At 38.9% G+C, this 27,208-nt stretch overlaps 3 protein-coding genes across 5 annotated transcripts in view; 2 read left to right on the plus strand and 1 right to left on the minus strand.

Moving 5' to 3' along the window:
* Positions 1-377: 377 nt before the first annotated feature.
* On the minus strand, positions 378-10,969 carry LOC144660603 (amidase-like). Of its 2 annotated transcripts, none has more exons than XM_078521270.1 (10): positions 10,841-10,969; positions 9,661-9,771; positions 9,034-9,163; positions 7,878-8,190; positions 6,823-7,023; positions 4,781-4,852; positions 4,466-4,634; positions 2,655-2,693; positions 1,825-2,112; positions 378-688 (listed from the first exon to the last, which is right to left on the minus strand). In XM_078521270.1, exons 1-10 carry the CDS (start codon positions 10,860-10,862, stop codon positions 495-497), a joined length of 1,539 nt encoding a protein of 512 aa, XP_078377396.1. In that variant the 5' UTR covers positions 10,863-10,969; the 3' UTR covers positions 378-494. The 2 variants fall into 2 exon arrangements, with proteins under 2 accessions (XP_078377396.1, XP_078377395.1); XM_078521269.1 differs by having other exon boundaries at positions 4,466-4,631; positions 4,778-4,852.
* A 1,308-nt stretch (positions 10,970-12,277) lies between these two features.
* On the plus strand, positions 12,278-18,932 carry LOC144660626 (uncharacterized). Of its 2 annotated transcripts, none has more exons than XM_078521302.1 (7): positions 12,278-12,309; positions 14,027-14,102; positions 14,462-14,624; positions 15,684-15,925; positions 16,944-16,988; positions 17,236-17,416; positions 18,103-18,932. In XM_078521302.1, exons 2-7 carry the CDS (start codon positions 14,036-14,038, stop codon positions 18,596-18,598), a joined length of 1,194 nt encoding a protein of 397 aa, XP_078377428.1. In that variant the 5' UTR covers positions 12,278-12,309; positions 14,027-14,035; the 3' UTR covers positions 18,599-18,932. The 2 variants fall into 2 exon arrangements, with proteins under 2 accessions (XP_078377428.1, XP_078377429.1); XM_078521303.1 differs by lacking the exon at positions 12,278-12,309 and adding an exon at positions 13,388-13,442.
* A 2,874-nt stretch (positions 18,933-21,806) lies between these two features.
* LOC144661008 (uncharacterized) overlaps positions 21,807-27,208 on the plus strand; it is a 7,839-nt gene continuing 2,437 nt past the window's right edge. Inside the window, exons 1-3 of the mRNA XM_078521729.1 lie at positions 21,807-21,900; positions 25,441-25,516; positions 26,431-26,610. Of these exons, the coding sequence (XP_078377855.1) occupies positions 25,450-25,516; positions 26,431-26,610 (247 nt within the window). The 5' untranslated portion in view covers positions 21,807-21,900; positions 25,441-25,449. The remainder of the gene's footprint in view (positions 21,901-25,440; positions 25,517-26,430; positions 26,611-27,208) is intronic.

The raw sequence follows: 27,208 nt of genomic DNA on the forward strand, positions 1-27,208 counted from the left end.
ATGCAGAAACCCTGGGGCTACAACCTAGAGAGATATTTCACGGTATGGGTTGCGGAGTAGACTTTTTGTCATCACACGGGTCAGAAATGAACGTTAAATGTGACTAAAGCAGTGAATCATCTCCAATTACAGTTAGAACAGTCTACACCCTGCCCCGTAATACACTAACAACTTTTTGTAACAGAAAAGAATTTCTGCTCAATTTTAAACGTGATTTTATTTTAATATTCGACCGATTGGCATCTAATATAATCTAATTGGCCTGTGTAACAATACTCCCATTTTATTGCTTGTTGTTGTTTTTGTCTGGGTTGAAATTAGCTGCTACCTGAGTTATTTGCAAGAACACCATTAAAATGTCAACTGAGTGTAAAATAATGTAAATAATCGTCAGTCTTACGGTCAGCTTAAATTTAAAATATCTTTTAGATAGTCACAAGAACGTTCGAGTAATGTTGCAGCTTCCTCTTGACTCCAAAACTGTCCTTTTTTTCTTAAGCAGCATCTCTAATCTTCTCGTAAGCGTAGGCGACATTGAGAACAGTGGCCTCGTCAAACTTTCTTCCCACAATCATCATACCAACTGGTAAGCCATCACTGAAGCCGGCGTTGATTGACAGGGCTGGGTGGCCTGTGACGTTTGTAGGTGAGCAGTTAACGACACTTTCAAACGCCCTTTCCAGATACTCTACAAAATAAACAATTTTAACTGGTTTAGATGGCACGGGGTAATTCACTGGTTTATATGTAGCGACACCGTTGACAGCAGCAAGAGAATTTAAATAATCTTCTATTGAAAATCGGCCGTCGTACAGGAATTTTAAATGTGTATTTTGTATTCGAGTTACGTATTTAAAGTATTGTCTTTTCTCTCCCCTCTCCTCACTATCTCTCACCCTGAAATGGACAATGGAAGCCGAACACGTTTCATTACCAGCAATGTGACGTCATACTTAGTAAAGGACTTCCTACATAATCCCGTCTCTTCTCTTCCTTCCTATTGCCATCTCTCACCCTAAAATTAATATGGCGAGCATGTTCACAAAATTACACCAAAATGGAATACCGTGCAAGCTCTTTTACCACAATATGACGTCATACTGCTATAAATAGGGTTCCAACTCATCACGCGTCCCTCTGTAACAGACATCGTATAGAACCCGACATGGTGAATTTTTATCCTCCCTGGTAAAATTAAGACCTCGTCTTGCACTTGTCAGTCAAGAAACAATCCCCAATCAATCAATCAATCAATCAATCAATCAATCCCCCTGATTGAGTGTACCACTAGCGAAAAAATGTCAGACTGTGAACACAAAAAAATTAAAAAGGGAAATGTCGATGCCATTTTTACGTTCATTTTTGATTGACACCCGGTTGAATTCTCTATTGACCTGGCCGAACATTCAACGTTACACCAGCTCTGTTACGGGGGGGGGGGGGGGGGGCGATTAGTCTTATATAACAGTATTCTCGCCCCCATAACCATTTTCTTTTTATTTCTCTTAGCCAGCGAGGCCTCGGTACGAGAAACAAAGGCCTCTGGGGACACAGGATTCCCAGTCCTAGATTGTAGGACTTCCGGTCTCTATGCGTGCAGTCGTGATGTTTCAAAAGAATGTATGAGAGAGTCATTGCGTTTTTGACTTCCGTCCAAGAATTCTAATAGTTTCAAACAGCCAATCTAAAAATTGAATTAATTCAAAAATTCTCTTTCCCCAGAGTCCTTCGCTTCTCGTGCCAAGACTTCGCCGCGTAAGAGACGCGAGAAGGGCTATGGAGACGACTGAGGATACAACAGTTAAGCAACAAATCAAACCAGACCTTTCAAAGGAGGATTTTCCTGCGGGAAGACTGGTGCCTTCTTGGGAATGGTCGGTAGAATCAACACGTCATATTTTTGGAGTGCCTCGTCGTACGCCTTACAAAGCTCTCGCCCCAGGTTCTGCGCCTTTCCGTAGAAAATGTTGTTGTAATCTTCTTGTAAATACTTTGCTAGCAGCACAACGAACTTGCAACTTTTTGACAGATCGTTTGAGTGGCATTTGAGGCCTCGGGAGGACGCCTCTTGTAAAGTGGTGTCGTAGTACATCTCTGCAGAGGTCTCACGACCTAACAGGGAGCAAAGAAACAACTTTTAAAAATGACTAGAAATTTCACACGTCACACCGATTTCTTGAATTTGCCTTACTCCCAAATGTCTCTTATCACGGCATTCAAGTTGGCGGATAGACGCACAAAGACGTGACACTTTTAAGATGGCGGATTCATCATGGGGGAGCCAAAATGGCGGATTGACGATCGAGCAAGCAGCAAGCTAGGGGAAAATAGCAAAACGTCCGGTATTAACTAAATAATACAATTAATAAAAATACCCTGTTTTACTCTGCATGTTCGGCATCATTTAACAACATCACAAAGCAATTTTTTTTCTTTAAGAGCAACGCGGACGCGGTTGTGTTCCATCGGCGAATAGACAACAATGGGAGAACCTATCAGATTCTCGGCTTTTCGGTAGAATTAGACTGAGTGTCCACTTGAAAAGGATGGTTGCCAAACATATTTATACTGCCTTGGTCCTCCTGTGCATTTTTGGCACATTCCTTATTTTTTTCCTTAAGGGCTTTACGGTAACCGTGACAACAGCAGCTTACCAGCTCCAAGCTGCAAGATGACACCAAAGATTTTCGTACCTGCCATGGAACGTAAAAAAAAAAACTAAACTTAACAATATGACACAAATGACCAAACAAAGGGAACATTCATCTTTTTATGCCAGGGGATGGGCTGGCAAGAATTGAGGGGGGAGGGGGGGGCACGAAAAATCCAGGATGTTCTGAGGGGAGGGGTCACCTTCAAATGTTGCAGACAAAGAGGTGGGCTATCTGTTTTCTTATTAACACCTCTTTTTAATTATGATCGTGTGTATTACGGTATTTATGTGTTCAGATCATGTTTGGTTGTTGTTTTTTTTTTTTTTTTGGGGGGGGGGGGGCATTATGTTTTTCTTTTGTTTGGAAGGGGGTCAACATGTTTTGATTTTGTCTATAATGAATCTTGCCAGCCCACCCCCTGGCATAAATAATGAATGGTCCCAAAATGCTATTTGAGGACAATGAATATAGATCTTTTTAGTAGTTGATTATTTTAATATAGTTTAAGAAACAGAATTTTACTATATTTGTACAAAGTTTAGCTTAGCTAATAATTGAAATTAGGTTTTTAAATGTATAAATGTCCAGGTCTTAGTTAGGTGTCCACGATTAGTAGAGGAGACTTTTTCACTCAGCTACTGCATTTTTGACACGAAAATAAAGTTATTGTTGTTGTTGTTGTTAACACACCAGTGACGTTGATCTGAAGTATCCAGACAATATTTCTGCAAAAAAAATTGATTCTAAGTAAAGTAAATGAAGTTCCGTTTAACTTGAATTTGCATACTTTTGACTGTATACAATTTACAGATCTCATCCTTGACGGCAAACTATAACTTTGTTCTCGAAGAATTTAGCTTGAGAACTCGTTTTTTTAAGGCCTAACAGAACCCGTTTCTATAAAACCTATCCATTTATTTAATGGATAGGTTTTTTTAAGATGTTTCCCAAAAAGGTCCGCATCCATCAGACAGCTTTTTTGGTTATCAAATTTTGTGGTAGAATTATTGTTTTTGTTATTTAACATCATCATTGGTTTCTTTACGAAAAAGGACTCAATCATTTGTTCTATACAAATGTTTTAAATTGGTTTATTTTGTTCAAACCAGCCCGGTTCAAGTAGTCGCACTGTAAACTTAATGATCACGAGGAACTAAGCCAGGGTATCCCTTCACAGCGGTCAAACGCAAAAATTGGCGTCACGTCCGGTTTTTTGCCGCCTTGAACCTTTTTAAGAATTTGACTCGAAAGTGTGCAAAGGTTTGTAAGAAAATGTTACAGAAATGAGGCCCTGCCAGGGTAAATTCCGACAAGCGACGTGGCCCAAAAAGTAGCGACAGCACATAAAATAAAATCGCGACAAACGACAACCCTTATGAAAAACCTTAAATTCCGACAAGGACAAGCAATTTTCCTTCAATTCAACTACCGACAGCGACACGAAGAGCGATAAAACAGCGACACGGGACATTTTTAAATTTAGACAAGCGACACATTTCCCATCCATAAGCGGCGTATAATCCTTAACTTTCCAGGGACGGCGTTAACTTTTGACTTTAAAGCGAAAGTTTTCGGAACATTAAAGACTTTGTATGGAGAATTTTAGCGTGAATTGCACAGGAACTGCGCACGCGCTTGCCGTTTGACCGCTGTATGTTCCACTGTGTGGGGAACATGGCATGGCCGGTAACATGGCAGTCCCCATAAAACCTTTCTAACGACCCTTTTAAGCCTTCTGAATCTTCTAAGCAATAAAAAGAAAACTCAGTTGATGAAAACTAATACACAGGAGAGAGACAATGGTCATTTACCGTCAGAGTGCATTGGGATCGACACTTCCTCCACAACTGCGCCGCATTTAGTACCAAGCAATCCAGCGGCTTCCCTGACCATCTTGTCAACATCCGCTTCTGAATTTTTCAAGCCAAACCCTTCCTTTAAGATTCCTATCTTCAAGCCATCTATCTTTCCTGTGAGCTGGTATATATAAAAGGTAAGTATAAATGTAGCGATTAAGTAAAGGCCAATCGTCGATGAACAACGCATGTTGAAAACTAACGACAAAGAAAATGGCAAACCAAAACAAATAAAAAGAAAAAAAATGTTAAAAAACGACAACATACCAGTGCAGTGTACTCTGGAATTTTAAGATCACGTGGTTGCCTTGGGTCCAGTCCGTCTTCATATCCAGACATAGCCTACAAATAAGTATTTATTTAAATACCATTAGAACTGAAAAGGTATCGTTATAAAATTTCAGTTATTTGGAACGTTCCACATCATTTCCACGCATTATTTATCAGGTTTTGTGCTGTCTTCGATCGTTTGCTTGTTTGTTCGTTTGTTTGTTTGTTTGTTTGTTTACTAACCCACTTTACATGAGAAAAAAGGCGATGGTAAAAAAATTTAATAGTTCACTGAGTAGGCCTTAGATCCCAGCGGGGAGAGGTACTCAAATTCTTTTTTTTTTGTACGGAAAGGCTCCACCCCTCCACCCTAAGCCTTTCATATACCATTTTCGACAGAAAAGGTAACTCTTTAGAATTCCTTCGATAGGAAATGATATCCCTTTCACATACCTACAGAACAGACACTTCACTTCTTCTGATAACTTTTCGATTGACAACCCATGAATTAAGTTGGTCCACATGGTCTACTCGAGATATTTCTAAGGGCCCTTTCAAATACCTAAATGACAGTTTCCCTTATCCTTTTCTATGCTCCAACTCGTAACATTTCTGCCCTTTTAAATACCTGAAATAGGTATTCGTTTCCGGCGGAGCTTCTCCGTATAGTCCACTACAGGAAGTATCCCCACCCTCCCCTCGGGCCTTATATATACTTATATATAGAGGATATTACAGGTGGCGAGAAGATATGAATTTTATTTCGAGTGGCAGAAACGATATCTCACGAGTGAGCGTAGCGAACGAGTGGGATATCGTTTTTGCCACAGAAATAAATTTATCTGAGCCAACGTGTAATGTTCTTTTTATTATATGGAGACCGGATGTAGTTGACGTTGCCGATTTTTATTTCATTGTTTTCGAATAATCGAGCCTGTTTAACAAATCAGCGTTCGTCTTCATAGAAAATACAAAGCACCCGTGCCCAGGATATAGAAACACTAAAAACTGAATTCCGATCAAACAAAATACTTGTCAACTAAATAACACGTAAGAACTGAAAACATTACTGACTTTGACTTGAAACCGATGCGGCAAAGTTTTGATAGCCGATCGATCGATAGTGTTCAACTGCTTTTGTTTTCTTCTCTACGACAACTTGCAATGGTACGCGCGGTGAAATCCCTTGTGAAGAATTCTCTCTAAAAACCTTGAAATTGTCAAGGTTTTCATTATCGTGTACTCATTCTTAACTTTTTTGGAAAACTCATTCTTTTTCGTTGTTTAGTTAAACAAATTAAAGATGAATTCCAGTCCGTACTGCGCAATCTCGGCTGCAATGTTTATCAGAGCCCAACACGAAGGAATGTTTACAAGCAAAACTAAAAATTCCGCGACAAACTTACCTTTTTCTTCATTATTAACGTCAGATATCCTTGCAGAACAAATAATAACGAGTAGAGGAACCTTGACGCTATTTCAAACCGACGTTTCAGCTCATCGGAAATTCTTGAAGTGAACGAACTGTAATGGCGGACTAAAACTCTTCATGTATGCTGTCACCGAAGTGTAACGTTTCAACGAATTCAAAACAAAAACGAAAACAAACCCCGAGTCTGCGCAGTACGGACTGGAAATCAGCTTTAAACCTTCGTGTTGATGCTAACAACAAACGACACGAAACCAATTTCATTCAGCAAAATAGAAATGGCGCGAATCGTGACGTCAATGAGCGATATGTCACTCGCAAGAGTGTCATACGGAAAATACGCCACTCGGGTCCCGGATGGAGTGGCGTATGGAATCTACGAGTGGTTTAGTTCCCAGTAAAACACTCTCCTCCATATAGATATCATCCACGTATTGAAAACAATCATTTTAAAATTAAATCGTTACTTTAAAAAATACATACGAGATTTAATTTTGTTACATAAACGGTGTTAAAGCAAGCTTAATGTGAGTCGGCTTCTGATCATAAAGACGTATGTCAGTATGACAATTTCAAGCTAAAAGATAGTTTAGTTATTACATGGACTTCTTACCTCCAACATAAGAGCAGTGTCGTAAACGGTCCTGGCCATAGGTCCCGCATGATCCAAAGTGTACTCTATTGACGCAATACCCGTATATGGCACTAACCCGTATGTGGGTTTTAAACCCACAATGCCACACGCGGCGGAAGGAATCCTTATGGAGCCTCCTTGGTCTCCACCTGTTGCCATGTCAACCTTTCCTCCGGCCACCTTCACACCCAACAAAAAGAAGTTATTAAGTTTTTTAGTAGTATGGCCGCACTCGCATTTACCACATGTATATTCCATTGCTACTACTGGACACTCATTCATTTATTTCACTTATACTTGGGCCGAGTATCATGTCCACATAAAGGGCACCCAACCGACCGCTCTCATGTGGCTTTAATGCTAGGTGGTAGAGCATTGCACCGGTAACGCAAAGGTCGTGGGTTCGATTCCCGCTCAAAGCCTGAAATTGTTTTTAAGGTTTTTCAGTAGTATGGCCGCACTCGCATTTACCACATATATTCCATTGCTATTGCTGGACACTCATTCATTTATATCTTCTAAGTGTATATACCCTTTATAACCAAACGTAAAAGTGCGCGGTATGTTTTTTTTGTCACATTTGATTCTTTTTATATAAACCTGCTCTAACGAGGCTCCTAAAGCTCAGTAGTACAGCGTCCATCAGTATGCAAAAGGTCATAGGTCGAATTCTATTGAGATAAATCGCTTTTTTGTTTTTTAATAGCGGCTGACTGATAAATATCTGTTCAGTTATGCTCTATTAAGTTTAACATATCATCTGATTCTTTCACGTCAATCATCAGTCAATTAATAAGCGCGGAAAGGGAGACTGGTGTAGTGGCGCGCATACCGTGCTTGATTACGATAATTACTGCGACAGCCGGAAATACGTCTGCTTTCGCGGGCTACGTTTGTTTTGTTTGTAGTTTGTTTTGTTCCTTGGAGAGCGTATTTATCCTTTGAACAACCGGGCCCTGGGCAATCCATGGGCGCTATCAATCTATTTAGAACATATGGTGCTCTTCGCTTTGCAAATCGTTCTATTTCCTTACCAGAGCAGCAGATCCTGAAGAAGACCCTCCAGCCATTCTTTTGTTATTGTGTGGATTCACCACAGGACCAGTGTGGGCAGTAAAGCTTCCTCCACTGCAACATAAATCCTCAACGACACTTTTACCAACTATGTTGCCACCTGCGTCCAGTATCCGGGACACCACAGTAGCATCGACATCCGGGACAAAGCCTTGTAGAGTGAGGGAACCGTTCATCATGGGTACACCCGCCACACATGTATTATCCTTTACGGCCACCGTCTTGCCATAGAGTTTGCCATTTGATGCTCCCTTGATGTCACAGCGCCAGTACCTGATAGAACGGTTTTCACTTGAGTGTCGAAAGTAATTTGCGTTTGCTTTGGTTTTGCGTTCACTACGCTAAGTAATTGGTTTAAAAATTTCGCGCCACTTTCTCGGCCAATCAGGAGTAAAACCAAAACCAATTGTGACTCGCTCGCGCACGTTTTCCCTCGCTTCGTGCCAACTACATGTATTTGCTTCGAGTTTTGATTGGTTCACTCGATTGTCTGTGTCCTTTGTGATTGGCCAGAGTAATTACTTTGGTTTTGGTTTTACGACACTCAATTGAAAACTGCTCTAAAGAAGTTATGTTTTATATGTCACAGTATGTTTCTACTCAAACTGTTGAGAATTAAATGGACGTTATAACAAATAATTCTCCAAAAAATTAAATGATCTACGTGCTGCATGGTAGCCCAAATTTTAGAATCATTCTCTAAAAATGGGTTGAAACCTTCGCATAACTGGACGGGATAGTATTTGGAGTTTTTATCTTTTATTGACCTTTGTTACTCACAGAGCGATCGGCCTTAGTTTCGGTAAGATAAACCAACGACTCTAAATATTCAGGGTTTACTTCAATCTGTTTGATTTGTTTTTTATCTCTTAAGCCCGGGCTAAACGAGGATGAGAGTTGATGAGAGTTTCTCGTTTGGCATGGAACTCTCATGCACTCTCATCGACTCTCATCCGCTCTCATCGACTTTGAACGTGCTCACATTTTTACGAGAGTCGATGAGAGTTTGACGGACTCTCGTTCTCGTTAGGCCTTAGTTGATGATAGTTGATGAGAGTTGACGAAAACTTCCATGAGAGTCAACTATCATCCTCGTTTGGCCCAGGCTTTACTCACCAGGCATTGTAAGGGTTGTCGTCCTGTGCTGGTCTGTAACCTGGAGTCCGAGGATATTTCACTGGCAGCTTGGGGTCTGGTAACTCGTACAGCCTTTGGTAGGTATCAGCCAAAGTGCTGGAAATAGCCTCTGTTCAATTCAAACTTGGTTTTGTACTGAAAATAAGCCTCTGCAGTCACGTTGGGAGAAAAGTACCAGCTAGTTATGCAGTCAATGCAAGTCCTACGATTTATACATGAGCCTCTGGCTCGGACATTGAGGGAGACCTCGTCCCACATATGGACAATAAAATTGCATTGTATTGCCTTGTATCACTCACAGTCGAAACCGGGGACCGCGGAAGAGAAATCTCCGGAACCTAAGGTACCTCGACTTAACAACCTCGTTCCCAGGGCGCTTTTCCCTCTCATTTTGATTGGCTGACTGGTCGGTCTGTCTCTTTTTTGATTGGCCAGAGAAATTCCCCCCCCCCCCCCCTACTTTGGTTTGGTTTTACTACACTCAATTGAAAACTGCTCTAGAGCCGGAGTTTGAAACCTCGATCAACTTTTAATTCCGTGTTCGTGTCTTAGGGTTAATAAACTTTGGAACAGCCTGGCCCTGTTTACAATAACACTAATTCCCACCTCGATAAGCTGTAAGCTCATCCGCTTCAATGTCTAGTCCCAGACCTTTTGCAATTCCAGATAGACGGCAAAGGCTTGGTACACGGACAGCGGGTTCTTTGTAGAGCTTTTCTGATAGAGTAAAGAGATTAAAAAAAAAAACTTTAGAAGAAAATTAAGAACTTAAGAACTGCAGGACCTACTTCTTGCTGGCATTTCAATTCTTTTTACTGAAGAAGGGGATGTAACCCCGAAACGTGTGGAGCATATTTCTTCTCTCTGGCGCATTGTTCACCATTAAAATCAGCATTAAAAATCACTGTTTATATGCGCTACACAGGTGCTCGAAATTTCTTTAAAAATTTCTTTGTTAGACCTCACAAACAAAATGAGCGCCCGAAAACTAAACGAAAGAACAGATTTCTTTTCTTTCAGTCATTTTTCTCACTTTTTTGCTCTCAGTCAGGAGGGTCACGCTGCTAGCGTGACCAGCAATGGCCAGAGATGGCGTTACTCATTGTCAATGTTCTTGTTGATTTAAAATTTCCGTTTAAACTCCAAGATGAGCCATTTGATGTGGAAATTAACTTTTAACTACCAGTTTAAACTTGCAGTCTTGAGTTTTAGTTTCATTTATAGGCAATTTTAGATCAGTTTAACTATAAAACATGGGCATTTGGTAGCGCGTGCACGACATCACGCATTGTGCTCAGACAGCGATCGAGTCCTGTCGCCTTTTGGCTTTAAGCATCGCTGGATGTTGTTTTATAACGCTGTATGTTTTACTCTATCAGTTAGATTCATTGAACTTTCATGAATCTTCGCTCAAAACATTTGTGTCAATCTCAGTAGCAGGTATTACAAATTTACATCTTAAAGACTGAAACTAACAAAGGACCATGCATAAATTTATTGAAAGTTTATAAGTTTCTGTCGACAACGTTTATAACCTTTGTAACTTTGGTGCAAGCCGATTGCAAAGGTTTAAAAATAAATGAAATAAACTGACGGAAGATCTCTAAAAACTACTGGTTTCAACACCCTAAAACTGTGAAAAGCCAAGGCGCGGAAATGTACTTGTTTTGTTCTCAGACAAAGGCCAGTCGATCGCGAGCGAGTCTGTGTTTAAAAAACATCAATCATTTATCAGACGATAAAACCGTTGAAGTTGAAATTTTTACTTCAACAGAAACTGACTTACCTTGCTTTTTACCTTCCGCCATCTCGATCACTAAGAATTTCTTGGATCTGAAAAGAGGAGAAAGAAAGGAGGAAAGACAAATGTACGATCTACTCCCAGTGTGATCAGCAGGCGAGCTTGTTATTGTGATCGTGATGTCACCTGTCACATCTGTCACGCTGGCACAGGCAGACCAACAAAACAGGTCCAGTGGAACCTCGATTTAAGGCGGGGATAAATGTGAATTTTAATCAAATTTTAAGAGGTTTAAAAAAGAATTAGAAGAAAGAAAACTATTTTTGGAACACCACTAGACAGTTTAAGCTTGTTTACCCACGCAAGGGCATCCTAGGTTCATTTTTTCCATTCTAGCACTGACCCTGAAGAATACTAAAATAAAACAATTCTTTATTTAAACAAACAAACTTCTGTGATAATTATCTATGGCGCAAAACTATTTACAATAAACGGTTCTATGATACAGCCGTTAAAATGAAAACCAAAATATGTTATATAAAGCCGTGTGTAGCGCTTAAAATTGGAATGAGCGATTTAAAATGCAAAGGAAACATAATGGTTACAATGTGCCGCCGCCTGGTTAGCTCAGTGAGTAGAGCACCGGACTGCTGTGCGGGAGGTCGTGGGTTCGAACGCCCAGACCGGACCAACACTCAGGGTCTTAAAACAACCGAGGAGAATGTGCTGCCTTTGTCATTTCATCTGCAAATGGTTAGACATTCTAGTCTTCTCGGAAAAGGACGGTAAACCTTAGGTCCCGTCTCCTGTATCTTCAGTCTTATAGCAGGGGACGTTAAAGAACCCACACACTATTCGTAAAGAGTAGGGCACGAAGCTCCCGGTGTTGTGGTCTGGCCTTTACAATTGTGTAGTAAAATTACAGTACGTGTAAAGCGCATTTGAACATATACATATGAAAAATGCGCTATATAAATACATTATCATTATCAATGTGGGTTTAATGTGATCCGGCGTACGCGAGTAAAAGAGTAGTTGTACTAGTCTAAATATTGGTTCATTAAAGGTGCCCTTGCCGTAGTGCCAGCCTTGCAATTTAAATTAGTTATCAGGGCACTGTTTTAGTGCCCATTTACTAATTTTTAACTTTAAATTCTTGGGGTTGATTAGAACAGTGTTCCAACTCTATGTAATATTTAAACCGATAAGAGATGAAAAAACTTTTAAGCAAAAGACTTTTTAAAGTCGTAATAGAAGATGAAAGGATCTTGAAGGATTTTAATTTCTAGATAAATAGCCACTTGTCAGTATTATAAAAAAAGCAAACTAAAAGATATTAGTTTGTTAAGTACCGACCCTAAACCAATTAAGACTGACAAATAAAAACTAATTATTACCCCCAGGAAGTATTTGACAGTTTAGTCAACAAACTGAATTGTATGAGATGAGAGAAACAAAATTTTTCATTTTCCACTGAGCTGGGCTGGGAGAAACAAGTCCCGTGACACGTTAAGGTAAGTGACCGTACAATTGAAAAGATTATGTAGCATCCAGTATGAAAAAAAAAACCAAGAGTGCGACGAAACGTTGTCTAAAAACCAGTTAAGACCGTAAATTTTTCTCACGCCTGTACCACGGGCTGAAGACGAGTCCCTAGCAAAACATGGATTTGGCAAACGTTTTAAAATTACTATGACTATTTATATTGTTTTTAAAAGAGAGGAAAAAAGGATGACTATTTTTTCGAGCAGTAAATAATGAATGATTTCAGTTCGCAATAGTATTCTGCTTCAATTGTCACACACCAATAAAAATCATTGCTAGCGATAACGAAAACTGACATTTTTATACTCAGAAGTATTTTCCTCTGCATTATTACCTTTAAGCCGGCGCCCATGTAATAACTCAGTGACCAAATGACCAATCTATTATTTTAAAGTAGCACTCCCCAAGCAACAACAAAAAACTACAGCTTACTGATATCCACGCTCTAAGCTAACTTTACGAGGGAGCACTGCGTGTTAAGTTTAAGCTAAAGAGTGGAAATGCGACCATTACTTTTCGCTAACCAAAAGATGTCTCAGAAATTCCATGCGAACAATACTAAGTTACGTAAGAGGGAAAATGGTGAAGGAGTTGTCCGCGTGCTGCTGTTTCTGACTCTCGCCTCTGAAGCAGTCACGATAATTCCACTATTTAAAAAAAAAAATAAATGTTCAATGCGCTCATTTAGTGCACTTTGTATACAAGTTTCTCAGTCTTTAGAGCAATCCAAAGTACCTCACTCGTTATTGCTTTAGCGGTCATTCCAAACCGTGCTTTTCCTCGACTCTTCTACTAACGAATTTAGGACCTGCATTTTTGTCGAAAGTTGTAAAATACTTTGGCAACTTAAAGTCCTAAAAATTAAAATAAATATTGACACTGTTACATTTACAGTAATTAGTCCACGCGTTGGTCCTATCCGGATAAAGACGTTCTTTCGCATATTAGTATACATAATATGAAATAATTAGTTCTTATTAACCGAGCATGATGTCAGAATGGGACAATCCTGAACAAGGTCGAGAGTACAGACCAACCGTAGTGAGGTCTCACTATCGATTGAGGTCAAGATTCTTCCGAGCAGACCGACTAATTAAGCTAAGTGAGTAAGATGTTTAAGATATGGCCGAACAAGAAAACTTACAGTCGCCTAATGTAGCCGGTTCGTACTCCCCGACATTTTGCTCGCAAATGGATATGAAAACGTTTTGGCGACTAGTGTTTTGACGACACGCCTGAGCTGAACTTAAATTTGCCAAAAAAATTGTTCGTTTTCGTTACTTCCTTCTCGTCAAGTTTTTTGGCTTTTTCGTTCATATTTTTCGGAGACTGAACAAGTCAATAATTTTTGTTTGTAATATTCTCATTGCAAAATGCAACAGTTAGACTGCGTTCGATATCGACATTATATAGCCAACCAAGTAGTGAGACTTGTCCATAAAAGTAATGACAGTACAGTTTTTATACATCCAAAAGGAATTAATAAAATTTACAGTAACTAAGTAGAGTAAATAAGTATCTGGCTTTCCTCCCCAGGAATACAGCAGTCAAATTATTGAAACATACTTTTTTGAATGAATTTACTTCTAAATATAAACTTATTGAATTCTCATTACGTTTTTTGACAAATGTTTGCATCATTTCAAACTGAACAAACTCGAATCCACTTTGTCATACGTATTGCAGGTTTTCGCGATGGTTAACTTCCGGGCTTTTGCTTTCCTGTTTTTTCTGTGCTTCGCTTCAGAAATGAGAAGTACAGGTTAGTGACCATTTACTGTAATGAGACCAACTATTAATACCTATGAGAAAATGCACCTCATTCATTCATTCATTCATTCATTCATTCATTCATTCATTCATTCATTCATTCATTCATTCATTCATTCATTCATTCATTCGTTCATTCATTCATTCATTTATTCATTCATTCCAGTCACTGTCAGTCAGCCAGCCAGCCAGCCAGCCATCCAGTCAGTCAGTTAGTCAGTCAGTCAGTCAGTCAGTCAGTCAGTCCAGTCAGTCAGACAGACAGTCAGTCACTCAGCCAGTCAGTCAGTCCAGTCAGTCAGTCCAGTCAGTCAGTCAGTCATTTAACCCATTTAAACAAACCATTTTTAGATGGTGGTAATGTCTACGACCCGTGCCGTGACTATCACGAGCTAAGTGAAGATAATCGAGCCGCAAGTTACAACACATTGACGAGCAAATCAGATAAAAACAGCAAATGGCAAAAGGACTGGTATCGATTCACTGGTGAAGCAGGAGACAGAATAGCCAGCATGTAAGTTTGGTCTGAAAATGCCGAGAAATGGAAAGGTATCTAAACTATATATTAATTTAGAAATTCGGAGAACACAATCTTTCTTTAAAGCTAAGAACGCCTCTAACCCTTGGACAGGAAACAGCGCTCAAGAGACTGTCTCCACACCTTCGATGAATCGTATGCGAATTCTTCATACACGTAACCCGGCGTATCCAATCGAACAAAATCGAACCAAAAATCAATCGAACCCAATCGAACACCAATCGATCGATTGGGTTTGGTAATCGAACAAAATTGAACATCTATTTTGCTGTGAGTTCGATTTTCGAGCCAATCGAACCGATCGAACTCACTCCGATTCGACTTTGTTTGGAATCCGTCTCTTGATAAGTAAATCACGCAGGACTAACTAGGAGGACAGTGCACCGTACAAAATGTCCGCATTATAAACAAACAGGAGTTCGGTAATCGAATCGAGTTCAATTGTCGAATGTTCGCTAATCGAACGTTCGATTTTGTTCGATTGTGGACTGTTCGTTAATCGAACGTTCGATTTTGTTCGATTGACCAAATTTTATTGTGAGTTCGATTATGTTCGATTACCGAACCCAATCGAACGATTGGTGTTCGATTGGGTTCGATTACCGAACGTTCGATTGGATACGCCGGGACGTAACGACACACGCAACAACATTTTCGGTTTTGCGTTAAGTTTTAATTCCGAGCTAGACGCCGTAAATTACTTACAGAAAGTAATGAAATTCATTAAGTGTATCCAAATGAAGTTTTCCAGACTACTGAATGACGACCAAATTATTGACCAAATTAATGCTTGTTCAAAAACAAGATTACGCCATATGGCACGAGCTAGCGCGCGCTGTGGAATTTAAACCAAATATTGCAAATTTGATTGGCTAAGTTTTCCTCGTGATTTTCCAAAAAGGGCACTTAATGGAAACGAACGTGCAAACGCTTTGGACAGTACGAATCAGAGGGAGTCACGCGTTTCAACCTTTAAGGATTTCTGAAAAATCCCTCCAGCGTCATTGACAAAGCAATGTCTGATCTTCTTCGCAGCGACACTATGGGAAAATGCCTAGAGCCGCCATCTTGCGGTGCCCGGTACCCAGGCTTCCTCCGAACTTCTCACCCGGAGGATCTGGCGCCAGGTGAACATGTCCAAGGAACTCTTTGCTTTGGCACCAGTTATGACTGCTGTTTTAAGAGAGCGACGATAACAATTATGAAGTGCCAGGGATTCTGGATTTATGAACTGCCTCGTCCTACTAACAAAGGAGCAAGATATTGTGGGAACAAAGGTAATATCACGATTTATACCATGCCATAGAAAATACAGCCAATCAGAATACAGGAAAGCCGTTGTATATTCGACGGTATTCAACCCAACCTTCCCATCGTGCGCTGCGATCTTATTCTTGATGAAATTTAGTGAGCGTATTTTCTATGGCATGGTATAAAATAGTTACACAACACTTTCTCGTGGTATACTATGGAATATCCCACTTGACACTTGTATTTTCTTGGTATACACACTCGCCTAAAGGCTCGTGTGTATACCGAGAAAATACAAGTGACTCGTGGGATATTCCATAGTATACCACTCGAAAGCGTTGCATAACTAGTATGTACTGAATAATGCTTTGTGTTGTAATAAAAGATCCTTCAATTCAAAACAAACTTCAAAATGAAAGTACAAAGGTAAAAAATCAATTTAGAAGAAACAATAAGACAAAAAAAAAAACAAATAATTATGATTGAGACAGATTTCAAATGACAAATTTAAAAAGAATTTGGCGATATTTTTATAGATGCACTTTGACAGCAGGAGACATCAAAAGTACATATAGCCAAGATTGCTTAATAATTAATTGCGAGTTTCTTGGATATATAAGTTTTTGCGGCTAAAAAAATTGTGTAGATCCCTTTTTCAATCCTTGTAACACAGATCATTCGCATTTAAACCAAGCACTTTGTTAACTGTTTTTATACCATGCCATAGAAAATACAGCCAATCAGAATACAGGAAAGCCGTTGTATATTTGACGGTATTCAACCCAACCTTCCCATCGTGCGCTGCGATTGTATTCTCGACGAAATTTAGTAAGCGTATTTTCTATGGTATGGTATAAAATAGTTACACAACACTTTCTCGTGGTATACTATGGAAATCCCACTTGTCACTTGTATTTTCTTGGTATACACACTCGCCTAAAGGCTCGTGTGTATACCGAGAAAATACAAGTGACTCGTGGGATATTCCATAGTATACCACTCGAAAGTGTTGTATAACTAGTATTTTCTTATCTTTTTAAACAGTTCGTGAAACAAAACCAGAGTGCAATGAGAAGAAGTTACTCTATGGTAAGTGGGCCTCTTAGTTTAATTAGTAATTAATTAATTCAATTACGTAATTACTTGATTAATTAATGATGCATCAAGAGCCGGACACTCTGCAAAGAAGCCTGGAAAGACGTTTTAAATATTCTTATTCATCTTCTTCGATTGTCAGCTTATTAAATTAAAAACAATGACAAACTTCTCTTGGTTTTCAGCAGTTCAGTCAATTAGACAGACATTTCGTAAAATTTGCTTGGTTGTTTATTTTCAGGTTTGAACAAGAAGAACGCAGCTAAATCATGCAAAGAAATGAAGAAAAGAAATAAAAACGCGGAGTCTGGTGTCTACTGGATTAACCCTGACGGCAATAACCCGACCCAGGCCTACTGCGATCAGGAAACCGACGGTGGAGGTTGGACACTAGTTTACAGCTACACGTTTACAAACTTCAGGTAAAACATATTTCTCCTAAGACTGTTTTCAAAGATTACTACCTTAAGCAAGACGTTAAGCAACTTTATTTGCAGTGGACAGAAGAAGTGTAGATTTGACTGTGTGTCGAGAGATGTCAATTTGGCAAAAATTCAATAAATTGGCTGCTAAAAGTATGATTAAGAAGATATAATCTATCCAATTCGGTGGCCATTTCATACCCCAGCAGGATACAAAGGACAGTTTCCTTCAGGAAAGGTGAAGACGCCTACATGAAGGAGACGGGGTTTTTCGTCGGCAGTTTAATGAACATCCCTTAAAGGTACCAAGATTCCAATTCTTTGGGTGTGACTCAAGTTCATTACTGCCCCACAGATGATTTAATGCAGACTCAATGAACTTTGATGGCAAAGTGACTGAGGCCCGCCAATAGCAACATTCCTAAAAAGCATTATTTCTTGACAATAAGTTCCAGTTAATTGGTGCCTTTGTTCAAAATCGCTCACTTAAAGGTGTCATGATATGTAGTAACTGAGAAATGCTGAAATGAAACAGTCTGAGCAGTACCAAAACACGGTTTTCAACCACCAAATGAATAAGTGACTAAATGACTTGAAGGTACAAAGAGCATCCACATCGATCTCTTCACAAAAAGACGCAAAATTCTTTGTGCTTGATTTGATTGACACTGCATTTCCTTCAACAGAGGTTTCAGGTCATCTTCCAATGCCAACACCCCACGTCCTAACTGGCCAACATATGGTGACATCCCAGTATCGACCACAGCCCCCGTCAGCGAGACAGACTACAACGCCATGGACTTCAACCAGTGGAAGAATCTTGGCCACGAGTTTATGATCAAATCTAACATCAACCACTGGATCGCTTGCAAAGATGGAACCGGAAGTTTGGTGGAATTCAGGGCCGGAAGTCTTCAGTGCCGCAATATCAAGAACGTCGCATCCAAGTGCCACGGCTACGTTCCTGATCAGCTTATATTTCACACCGCTGGCAACCCAGGTGGCTTGTCCGTGGGCCCTGATCTGATTCGTTCCCAGAGCAACGTGCGGCTGAAGGAGTATTATTACTTTGATGGCAACACGCGCACCAACTGGCCTACCCATGATCCTTGTGGTACTAACGCCTTGAATCATCTCACCAATGTCGCTAATCCTCACGGGAATATTTACATCCGGGAATGATCGGTGTAGCCTTTGTATGCCATGGCAACGATATTGTGGGAACTATCGCATGTTCTTCGTTTAACGGTGTGGTTAAAGGGGTAATTGTTTAGTGACGTAATGAGTATATGAAAGTATATGAACTGTAAGTTAATGACGAAATGAATGAAATAATCCCCGCAGTGTGCAAGCAATTGTAAGCAAATGCATTTTTTAGCCTGAAACCATATAAATACCAGTGCGATGTTCTATCAACCTGAGCTATGAAGTCTTGATACGTTAGGAGCAAAGCTCGGATCATTTCATTCATTTCATATTCATTTAAATTGTGAAGATTAAATTGTTGTTTAAGGCAGCTCTTGTGTAAAATTATTGTGCTTTTCTTTCCTGCGATGCCAATCGATATGAAATGTGCCGATTCGTTTTTCAGATTAAAACAGTTTAACTTCAGTGACATAAAATGAAGTATAAACTTCTTAATACGGCCACGTCACCGTCTGACCAAAATTTTTTTCTCTTTGCATTTTTTAAAACTGTAAATGACGAATAATTTGTAACTGGAAACGATCAAAGTTTTATTCGATTTCTGTCTGTTTTGTTTTGTTTTGTTTCGTTTTTTTTTGTTTTTTTTTTGTTTTTGTTTTTTTTTTCTGTTTCGTTTTGTTTTGTTTCCCAAGTAACGGGTTAAACTTGTAGAGAAATGAAGGTTGTGGATTTCAAAAGGTGCCCTTTTGTCGCTTTAAAGAGATTGGCGACTGAACTTTCGTTTGGTCTCATAACAAATAACCGTTATAATGAGAAAGTCGTAATTAAGGGGTGTCCAGGCAACATGCTCTGTTCTTGCAGCGAAGACTTAGGGAAGTTTCCGAAGATTTCCAAAGTGTCTCAAAGATTTTACAAATGATTTCAAAGAAGCTTAAAATTTTTGAAGAGATGTTTACTGCTAGCTGATGCATAAGCTGTTGCTTACAAACTATTCATTCCCTCGGGAGGCATGCGCAAGCTTAGGCGAGCGGTAAAATCCGTGACTAGCCAAGATACTGAGTCCCTTAATAGATCATATTAGTATTCTCGGTATTGGACTGGAACTAGCTTGCAATGGAGGCTAATGCGGGTAATCTTTTCAAATGCAAATGACATGAAGCTCTTTTTAATGATATTCCCCCGCATTAGCCTCCATTGCAAGCTAGTTCCAGTTCAATACCGAGAATACGAATATGGTCTATTGAAAACCCGAGATTGAGACTTGATTAATTTTTGGAAATTGACTACGAGCTCGAGTTTTCTATGAACAATAGTCAACTCTGCTGCGCCTCGTTGATTATTCGCTCATAGAAAACTCGTGCGCGTAGTCTAATTGTTAATTACACTACAAATTCGCTTTCTAACATGATCTGTATTTTACCAGCCGGAACAATTTCTGAACGTATGTTTTACCAACATTTACTGCTCATAACCTCCCTGTGAGAATCATGCTAACAGAAAGATCTGATGTACCAAATTCTGGGTTCATTTCAAGGACTGGGCTAAACTTTCATAACCGGTGAACCAGTAATGAAATGTCTAAAATGAGAATTTATTAAATAGCTGGTCTGGCGCGCGTTTGATGAGATGTCGCGCCGCCATTCCGTGCTCAGTATTCCGCTCAGACCAAGAAGACTGATGGGATATATAAGGCAATTTTCAAAGTAGCTCCAGTGTACCCTTAACAAATAATATCTGAATAAACGGAAAAAATTTACTTCAGTACGCGAAAAGACATGGGTAATCAATACCGGGTTCATTCTCGGTGTGAGAAACTGTGAAAATTTATCAGTGACGTAAAACCAGGCGTAAAACAAAGAATTACCAGACAACGAAGAATCTCGAAACAATGTAGAGCAGGAAAACAGTAAGTTTAAATTCAAACAATGACAAATTACGTCATCAGCTTTTATACCGAGGTAAAGCCGAAAAATAGGGTAAGTTATATAGCTCAGCATATCAATTAAATTTAATTTAATTTTTCTTTTACATTTTTACATGGGAGCAAATAGAAACATATATAGGGCTGATAGGGTCTACAGTTTCTTCTTAAGAAAGACAAAAAGTCTTTCATACTGTGTGGGAACACTTGAAAATAGTTAGCAATTAAAATTGTTTTGACTAGCCGATGAGATAACAGTAAACGTAAGCACAATGCTTATAGTTTCCTATTGGTTTGATCACTAGACTGAAGAACTCCTCGGGCGATTCATCTTTCTAGATCGTCTGGTTCCATTGAAGAATAGCCAAGTGTGACAACTTGAAGATTAGCTTTTTATTGTACCTTTTGTGGACCTAGGTAGCCCATAGATATGAACGTGACTCATGCCTACAAGAAGTCTTAACGGAGATGCTGTGAGCAGTTTTATTCCTTTGGAGAACAGCAGGAATTTTAAAGCTTAATCCTTGCTTCGTTCAGTGTGACTTACCAAGCATGACTTTAAAACCAATAAATTATTGACACGGATACTGGAACATCGTGCTTATGTTACCAAAATGATGCTTAATTTAATAAAATGTAATGGTGTTTTTAGACCTGCGCAGACCTGCGCAGCTCATTGATATGAACGTGACTTTGTCTACAAGAAATCTTATCGGTATTAAGTTGAGAGAATAAGAGAAACTATGAGCAAATTTGTTTGCTGCTATTCCTTGAGAGAACAGCAGGAATTTTAAAGCTTAATCCTTGCTTTGTTCAGTATGACTTACCAAGCATGACTTCAAAACACCTTAATTATTGTCACAGATTCTGGAACATCGTGTTAATGTTAGTAAAATGATGCTTAACTTAATGGGATTTCATTGCTTTGTTCAGTATGACTTGCCAAGCATGACTTCAAAACACCTTAATTATTGTCACGGATTCTGGAACATCGTGCTTATGTTACCAAAATGTCGCTTAATTTAATAAAATGTAATGGTGTTTTTAGTTCAAATGATGACACGAAAAAATAGAAAAGAATGAGTAAGCCCAGCTATTCGATGTCAGAACAGGTGTGAAGTCGCGTGATGTAGTCCTTGCACAGCCTTCGTCATAAACATTAATTTGCCGATGTTAACAAAAGAACAATTGCGTCAAAGTACCAAAAGTACAGTGAGGTGGAAAATCTATTCTTTTATATGGATAGATATGTAGTAAAGACTTCCTATTGGTTAAATTTGCAATTTATTTGGTGAGAGAAACCACGTGGAAAATCTCTTGAAAAGTCAACACTGTGAAGAGCATTTCACTCTTGCCTTGTGAGAGCTAAAGAGCAAACATCCCTTTCGACCTCGGACAACTCGGCTGGAAATCTAAGGTACGCAGATTTTTTTAACTAAACGTTATCCTAAAGGTGCTCAACTCTCTTAGCTTACGCGTGCATATCTGCAACTTTAGGAGCGTTGAGAATTCAACAAGTGTATTCACAAAAGATATTTTCTAAATTCTTGCCGATTCTTTGCTATACGGAGATGTAGGGGCCTAAAATTCTGAAAATCTACTTAGTACGTATACGAAAAACACCACCTAGTACTTTGTGCAGGTTACTGAAATTGCTTCAGGTCAAGCTAGTAAAGAGAACATCGATTATTTGTTTACTTAAGTCTAGATCTTAACAAGAGAAGAAGTAAGATGCGGTCTCCGTTCCCGCACATTAGAATCGTAGGATTTAACAACACCACCGAGGCTCAGCTAGACAAATGTAAATTTGACCATAAAGTGAATCATTGTTTAATTCAGTTTCAGTTTAACTGTTTTAATGATCAATACAAATCGGTAGAGGATAAGGATGAAGTATTATTTCGTTCTAAAACTTGATCGATTTGACTGTAGGGTAAGAAAAATTATTGCATAATCGTGCATTGGGTACACCAATGCCCTTGTAAATGTTATTTTACTTAAGCTGTGTGATAAAACTTGAAAGTATTTAGCAATTAAAATCTTTAGCACCCAGTTTAGCTTCCTATTGGTTTGACCACTAGACTGAAGAACTCCTCGCGCGATTCGTCTTTCTAGATCGTCTGGTTCCATTGAAAAATAGCCAAGTGTGAAAACATGAAGATTAGCTTTTTATTGTGCCTTCTGTGGACCGACGCAGCCCATAGATATGAACGTGACTTATGCCTACAATAATTTTTGTCGGTTTTATGGGGGGGATCAAAGATTTTGTGAGCAATTTTGTTTGCTGTAATTCCTTTGGAGAACAGCCCCAATTTAAAAACTTAATAATCATGTCTTTGTTCAGTATGACTTGCGAAGCATGACGTCAAAACGACTTAATTAATTACTGTTTTGTGGTTTTATGGAAAGCCATTGATACTGAGTGAAACATCGTGTTTGCCTTACCAAAATGATGTTTAATTTAAAGAAATTTAATGGTGTTTCCAGTTCAAATGATGATGCGGAAATTTTAAATAGTAAGAGTAAAAGTCCAGGTTTTGAATGAAAAAACAGACTTGTAAGTTGCATGATGCAGTCCTTGTAAAGCTTTCTTCACAAATGTTAATTTGGTTTGTGAACAAAACTGAGAACAATAGCGTCTAAGTACCCAGAGCAAAGTGAGGTGGAAAATCTATTCTTTTATATGGAGAGACAGGTTTGACAAAGAAATGTCTTGCTATTGGTTAAACTCGCCCACTGATTTGGTGAGAGAATCCATGTGGAAAATCTCTTGAAAAGTCAACACTGTAAAGAGCATTTCACTCTTGCTTTGTGATAGCTGAAGAACAAACATCCCTTTCAACTTCGGACAACTCGGCTGGATAACTAAGGTAGGAAGATTTTCTTGAACCAAAATGTATCCTAAATCGTACTAAACTCCCTTAGGTTACGCATACGTGCAACGTTAGGAGCGTTAAGAATTCAAAAAGTGTATTCACAAAAGTTATAATTTTCTAAAGCGTCTCTTAATTCCTGCCGATTGTCTGCTATACGAAGATAAAGAGGACTAAAATTCTGAACATCAACTGTACGTATACAAAAATCACCACCAACTACTTTGTGCAGGTTACAAGAATTGCTACATGCCAAGGTAGTGAAGAGAACATCGATTGTTTGTTTACCTAAGTCTTAACAAGAGAAGAAGTAAGGTGTGCTCTCCGTTCCCGCGCATTAGAATCGTAGGATTTACAGTAACAAAACCACTGAGTCTCAGCTAGACAATTGTAAATTTGATCGTAAACCGTAGGCCCTGTCTCCTGCATCTTCAGTGTTACAATCAGCAGGGGACGTTAAAGAACCCACACACTCATCGTAAAGGGTAGGGCATAAAGTTCCCGGTGTTGTGGTCTGTTTCTATTCTATGGGTTGAATGGTGTGATGAGATCATATACATGGACGGATAGCGGCTGCCAAAGGCGCCTGATATGCTGATGTCCGGTCTCATCCAATAAAATTCTAACTGTGAAGCGCATTGAGCTTTGTAAATGCGCTATATAAGCACCTATATCATTCATTCATTCATTCATAAAGTGGATCGTTTTTTAATTTAATTTATCTTTTACACTGATGCTAAATCGGTAAAGGATAAAAATGACGTATTATTTCGTTCCAAAATTGGTCGATCTGACTACAGGGTAAAAAAAAATATTGCATTACCGTGCATTGAGTACACTATAGTGTGCATTGAAAATGTTAATTTACTTTTCCTGTGAGATAACACTTGAAATTAGCAATGTTTTGAATAGCCGATAAGATAACATCAAACCAGACTAAGCCTCCTATTGGCTTGATCACTGGATTGAAGAACTCCTCGGACGATTCGTCTTTCTTAATTGACTGGTTCCTTTAAAGGGTAGCCAAGTGCGATAACATGAAAATTAGATGCAGTGTAGATGTTTATTGAGCCTTCTGTGGACCTGCGCAGCGCAAAGATACGAACGCGACTTACGTCTACAAGAAGTTATATCGGTAGAATAAGAGATGCTGTGAGCAATTCTGTTTGCTTTTATTCCTTTGGAGAACAGCAGGAATTTTAAAGCTTAATCATGTCTTTGTTCAGTATGACTTGCGAAGCATGACTTCAAATCAGCTTAATTATTGTTTTGATGTTTTATGGAAAGCCACGGATACTGAAATATCGTGCTTATGTAACCAAAATGATACTTTTATGTCAGATTTATGGAATTCAATGGTGTTTTCAGTTCAAATGATGACAAGAAAATTTACCAGCTTTTGAATGTCGAAACATATGTGAACGTTGCGTGATGCAGTCCTAGCAAAGCCTTCTTTGCAAATTTGTAATTTGGTTGGTTAACAAAAGAACAATGGTGTCTAAGTACCTGGAGCACAGTGAGGTGTAAAGTCTATTATACTTATGCTAGGCCATTATTCTTTTCTCTACCATTTTTAAAATATTAATGGCAGAAAAAGGCCAATGTTTTTTGGGTATTTTTTTATAACTTTTTTGCACGAAGCAGATGTAACCTGAATTTCGGACGTCTTTCTTCGGTCGCTCACTCCCGATCGAGGAGAGACGCGACCGGAGAAGGACATCTGAAAATCAGGCTAAGGCAGATGTAACAGCTAGAACCGTCTAAATGCTGTTCTAAATGAGAAAATCTAGATCGCGGTCAATATCGAGTTAAAGCCAATCAAATTCGTAAATTGGTAGTTCCCAGTCCTTGTTAAACAAGGCCGCATGAAAAAAAAAAATTTAGGAAGGTAATTTTTAAATCCAAAGAGGAAAGGACATTACAGATACACCTCAGTGCCATCTTTACCGCAATCAGATATATTATTGGTTTTAATTTCGAATTTTCTTTAGCGAATTGTTTATGTGAAAAATTAGCAATTGTAGAGATTGCTTCCTTTTAGGCTTTGTGCAAACGTCATTTTAAACGGGTTTTATTATACACAGGTTTGCGTGATGGCTAATTTGGTGGCTTTAGGTTTCCTGTTTTTTGTGTGCTTCGCTACAAAAGTGAAAAGCAAAAGTAAGTCACATTCACTGTAACAGTAAAGATGTACTTCTATTGGGCAATCCGGATTTCGAATTTCCCAATTAAACACGAAATTTGAAAACAGATTTTGTCACACCGAAAGTCATCTTCAAGGAGGATTCAAACTTGGATTTCATGGATTTGCTCTTCTGCGTTTGAATATTTTCTATGCTTCTGCAGAACAACAACGCGAAATGACTAAATTCGACCTTGACTTAAGAGAACATGAAACAAGAGCGCCAACTCTTTATTATTATTTTTCAGTGATTTGGTTTGCCCATCATTCTGGTTTACGCGCTGACTGCTGGCTAACCATAGACCGCTGCTCACGAAAACAGCTTTTTTAATCCGTTTCTGGGTCTCTCAAAAAATGCAATAATAACAAATCCATGAAATCCAAGCTTGGATTTCTTAATCGAAATCCACCTCGGAATACGATTTTGGTGCTTCAAAATCCTTTTTTGGATTCAGTGTCTTATTGCAAAATCAGGATTTATAAATCCAAATCCGATATCCCAATCGAATGCACCATAAGTGCAATCTTGCAATCCATAAATGCAATCTTCCAGGCAATCTTTTATTCATTCCCTTATTCTTTCATTCTTTATGCTTTCATTCATTCATTTATTTATTTAATATTTATTTCTTCCTTCCTTATATCCATTGTTTCCATTGTTTCGATTTTTCTTTCATTCTATGTTTCATTCAGTCAGTTAGCCATTTCTAGCATTCATTCATTCATTCATTCATTCGTTTGTTCGTTTGTTCGTTCGTTCGTTCGTTCTTTTATTCATCATTTATTCATTTAGTCAGTTAGTCAGTTAGTCACTTAGTCAGTCAGTCAGTCAGCCAGTCAGTCAGTCAGACATGTTAGTCGGTCAAACCATTTGAACAACTCATTGTTTTAGAGGGTGGCTATGGTGGCTACGGTGGTTATGGTGGCTATGACAGAGACCCGTGCAATGACTACCAAGAGCTAAGTGAAGGTAATCGAGCCGCAGGGTTCAATTCATTAACGAAGAAGTCAGACAACAAATTGAAAAAGGCCTGGTATCGATTCACTGGTGAAGCAGGAGACCAAATGGCCAGCATGTAAGTTGTGTCCGAGGAAGGCCGAGTAATGGCGTTATAATTTTATACTTCACATAACTAGAACTGTCTTTTAAAGATCGCTGTTTACCATTTTGCCTGAAAATAGTGCTTAGAGACACACCATTTTTTTCCTCTAGGTAGGGAGGAGGTATGAAACATTTTCCTTTGCAAACTTTTTTAAGCTTGTGCACCTCTGCAAACATTTGGGTTTTTTTCGAAATGAAAACTTTTTTTCTACATATTGTGTTTACAAACATTTTATTTTGTCTTTTTAGGCCGTGAAACCAATTGTTTTAATATATTTCATCCATTCTTCAGCCCCCCCCCCCCCCCCCATCCACCACCAGAAAAAATGGTCCGTCCCTAGAAAAAGGAGTCGCCCCAATCTTCCAAAGCGCTACACAGCCACAGTTTTTCGACTCGTCGGCAATTTGGTAGTAACAAAACGATTTCCTGTTGATTCGTACAGACTTACTGAACATGGTCTTTTTCTAGCGAGCTTATCCTAGTGGAATTGTTAACATTAAATTAAATTGAATTTTCATGGGATAAAGCTAAATGTAACATTGGCCAACTAAAACAAATATGGATCCA

The sequence above is a fragment of the Oculina patagonica genome, chromosome 7 (genome assembly GCF_052425735.1).
Source record: "Oculina patagonica isolate OP01 chromosome 7, crgOcupat, whole genome shotgun sequence".
NCBI lineage: Eukaryota > Metazoa > Cnidaria > Anthozoa > Scleractinia > Oculinidae > Oculina > Oculina patagonica.

Bases quoted from the DNA above. Each gene is read 5' to 3' on its own strand.
- LOC144660603 (XM_078521270.1), bottom strand. From the start codon at position 10,862: ATGGCGGAAGGTAAAAAGCAAG. The intron at 9,772-10,840 runs GTAAGTCAGTTT...TTACTCTATCAG, and splicing joins GGCGGAAGGTAAAAAGCAAG to AAAAGCTCTACAAAGAACCC. The intron at 2,694-4,465 runs GTAAATGACCAT...GTTCCATGGCAG, and splicing joins GATCCCAATGCACTCTGACG to GTACGAAAATCTTTGGTGTC.
- LOC144660626 (XM_078521302.1), top strand. From the start codon at position 14,036: ATGGTTAACTTCCGGGCTTTTGCTTTCCTGTTTTTTCTGTGCTTCGCT. The intron at 15,926-16,943 runs GTAATATCACGA...CTTTTTAAACAG, and splicing joins AAGATATTGTGGGAACAAAG to TTCGTGAAACAAAACCAGAG. The intron at 16,989-17,235 runs GTAAGTGGGCCT...GTTTATTTTCAG, and splicing joins TGAGAAGAAGTTACTCTATG to GTTTGAACAAGAAGAACGCA.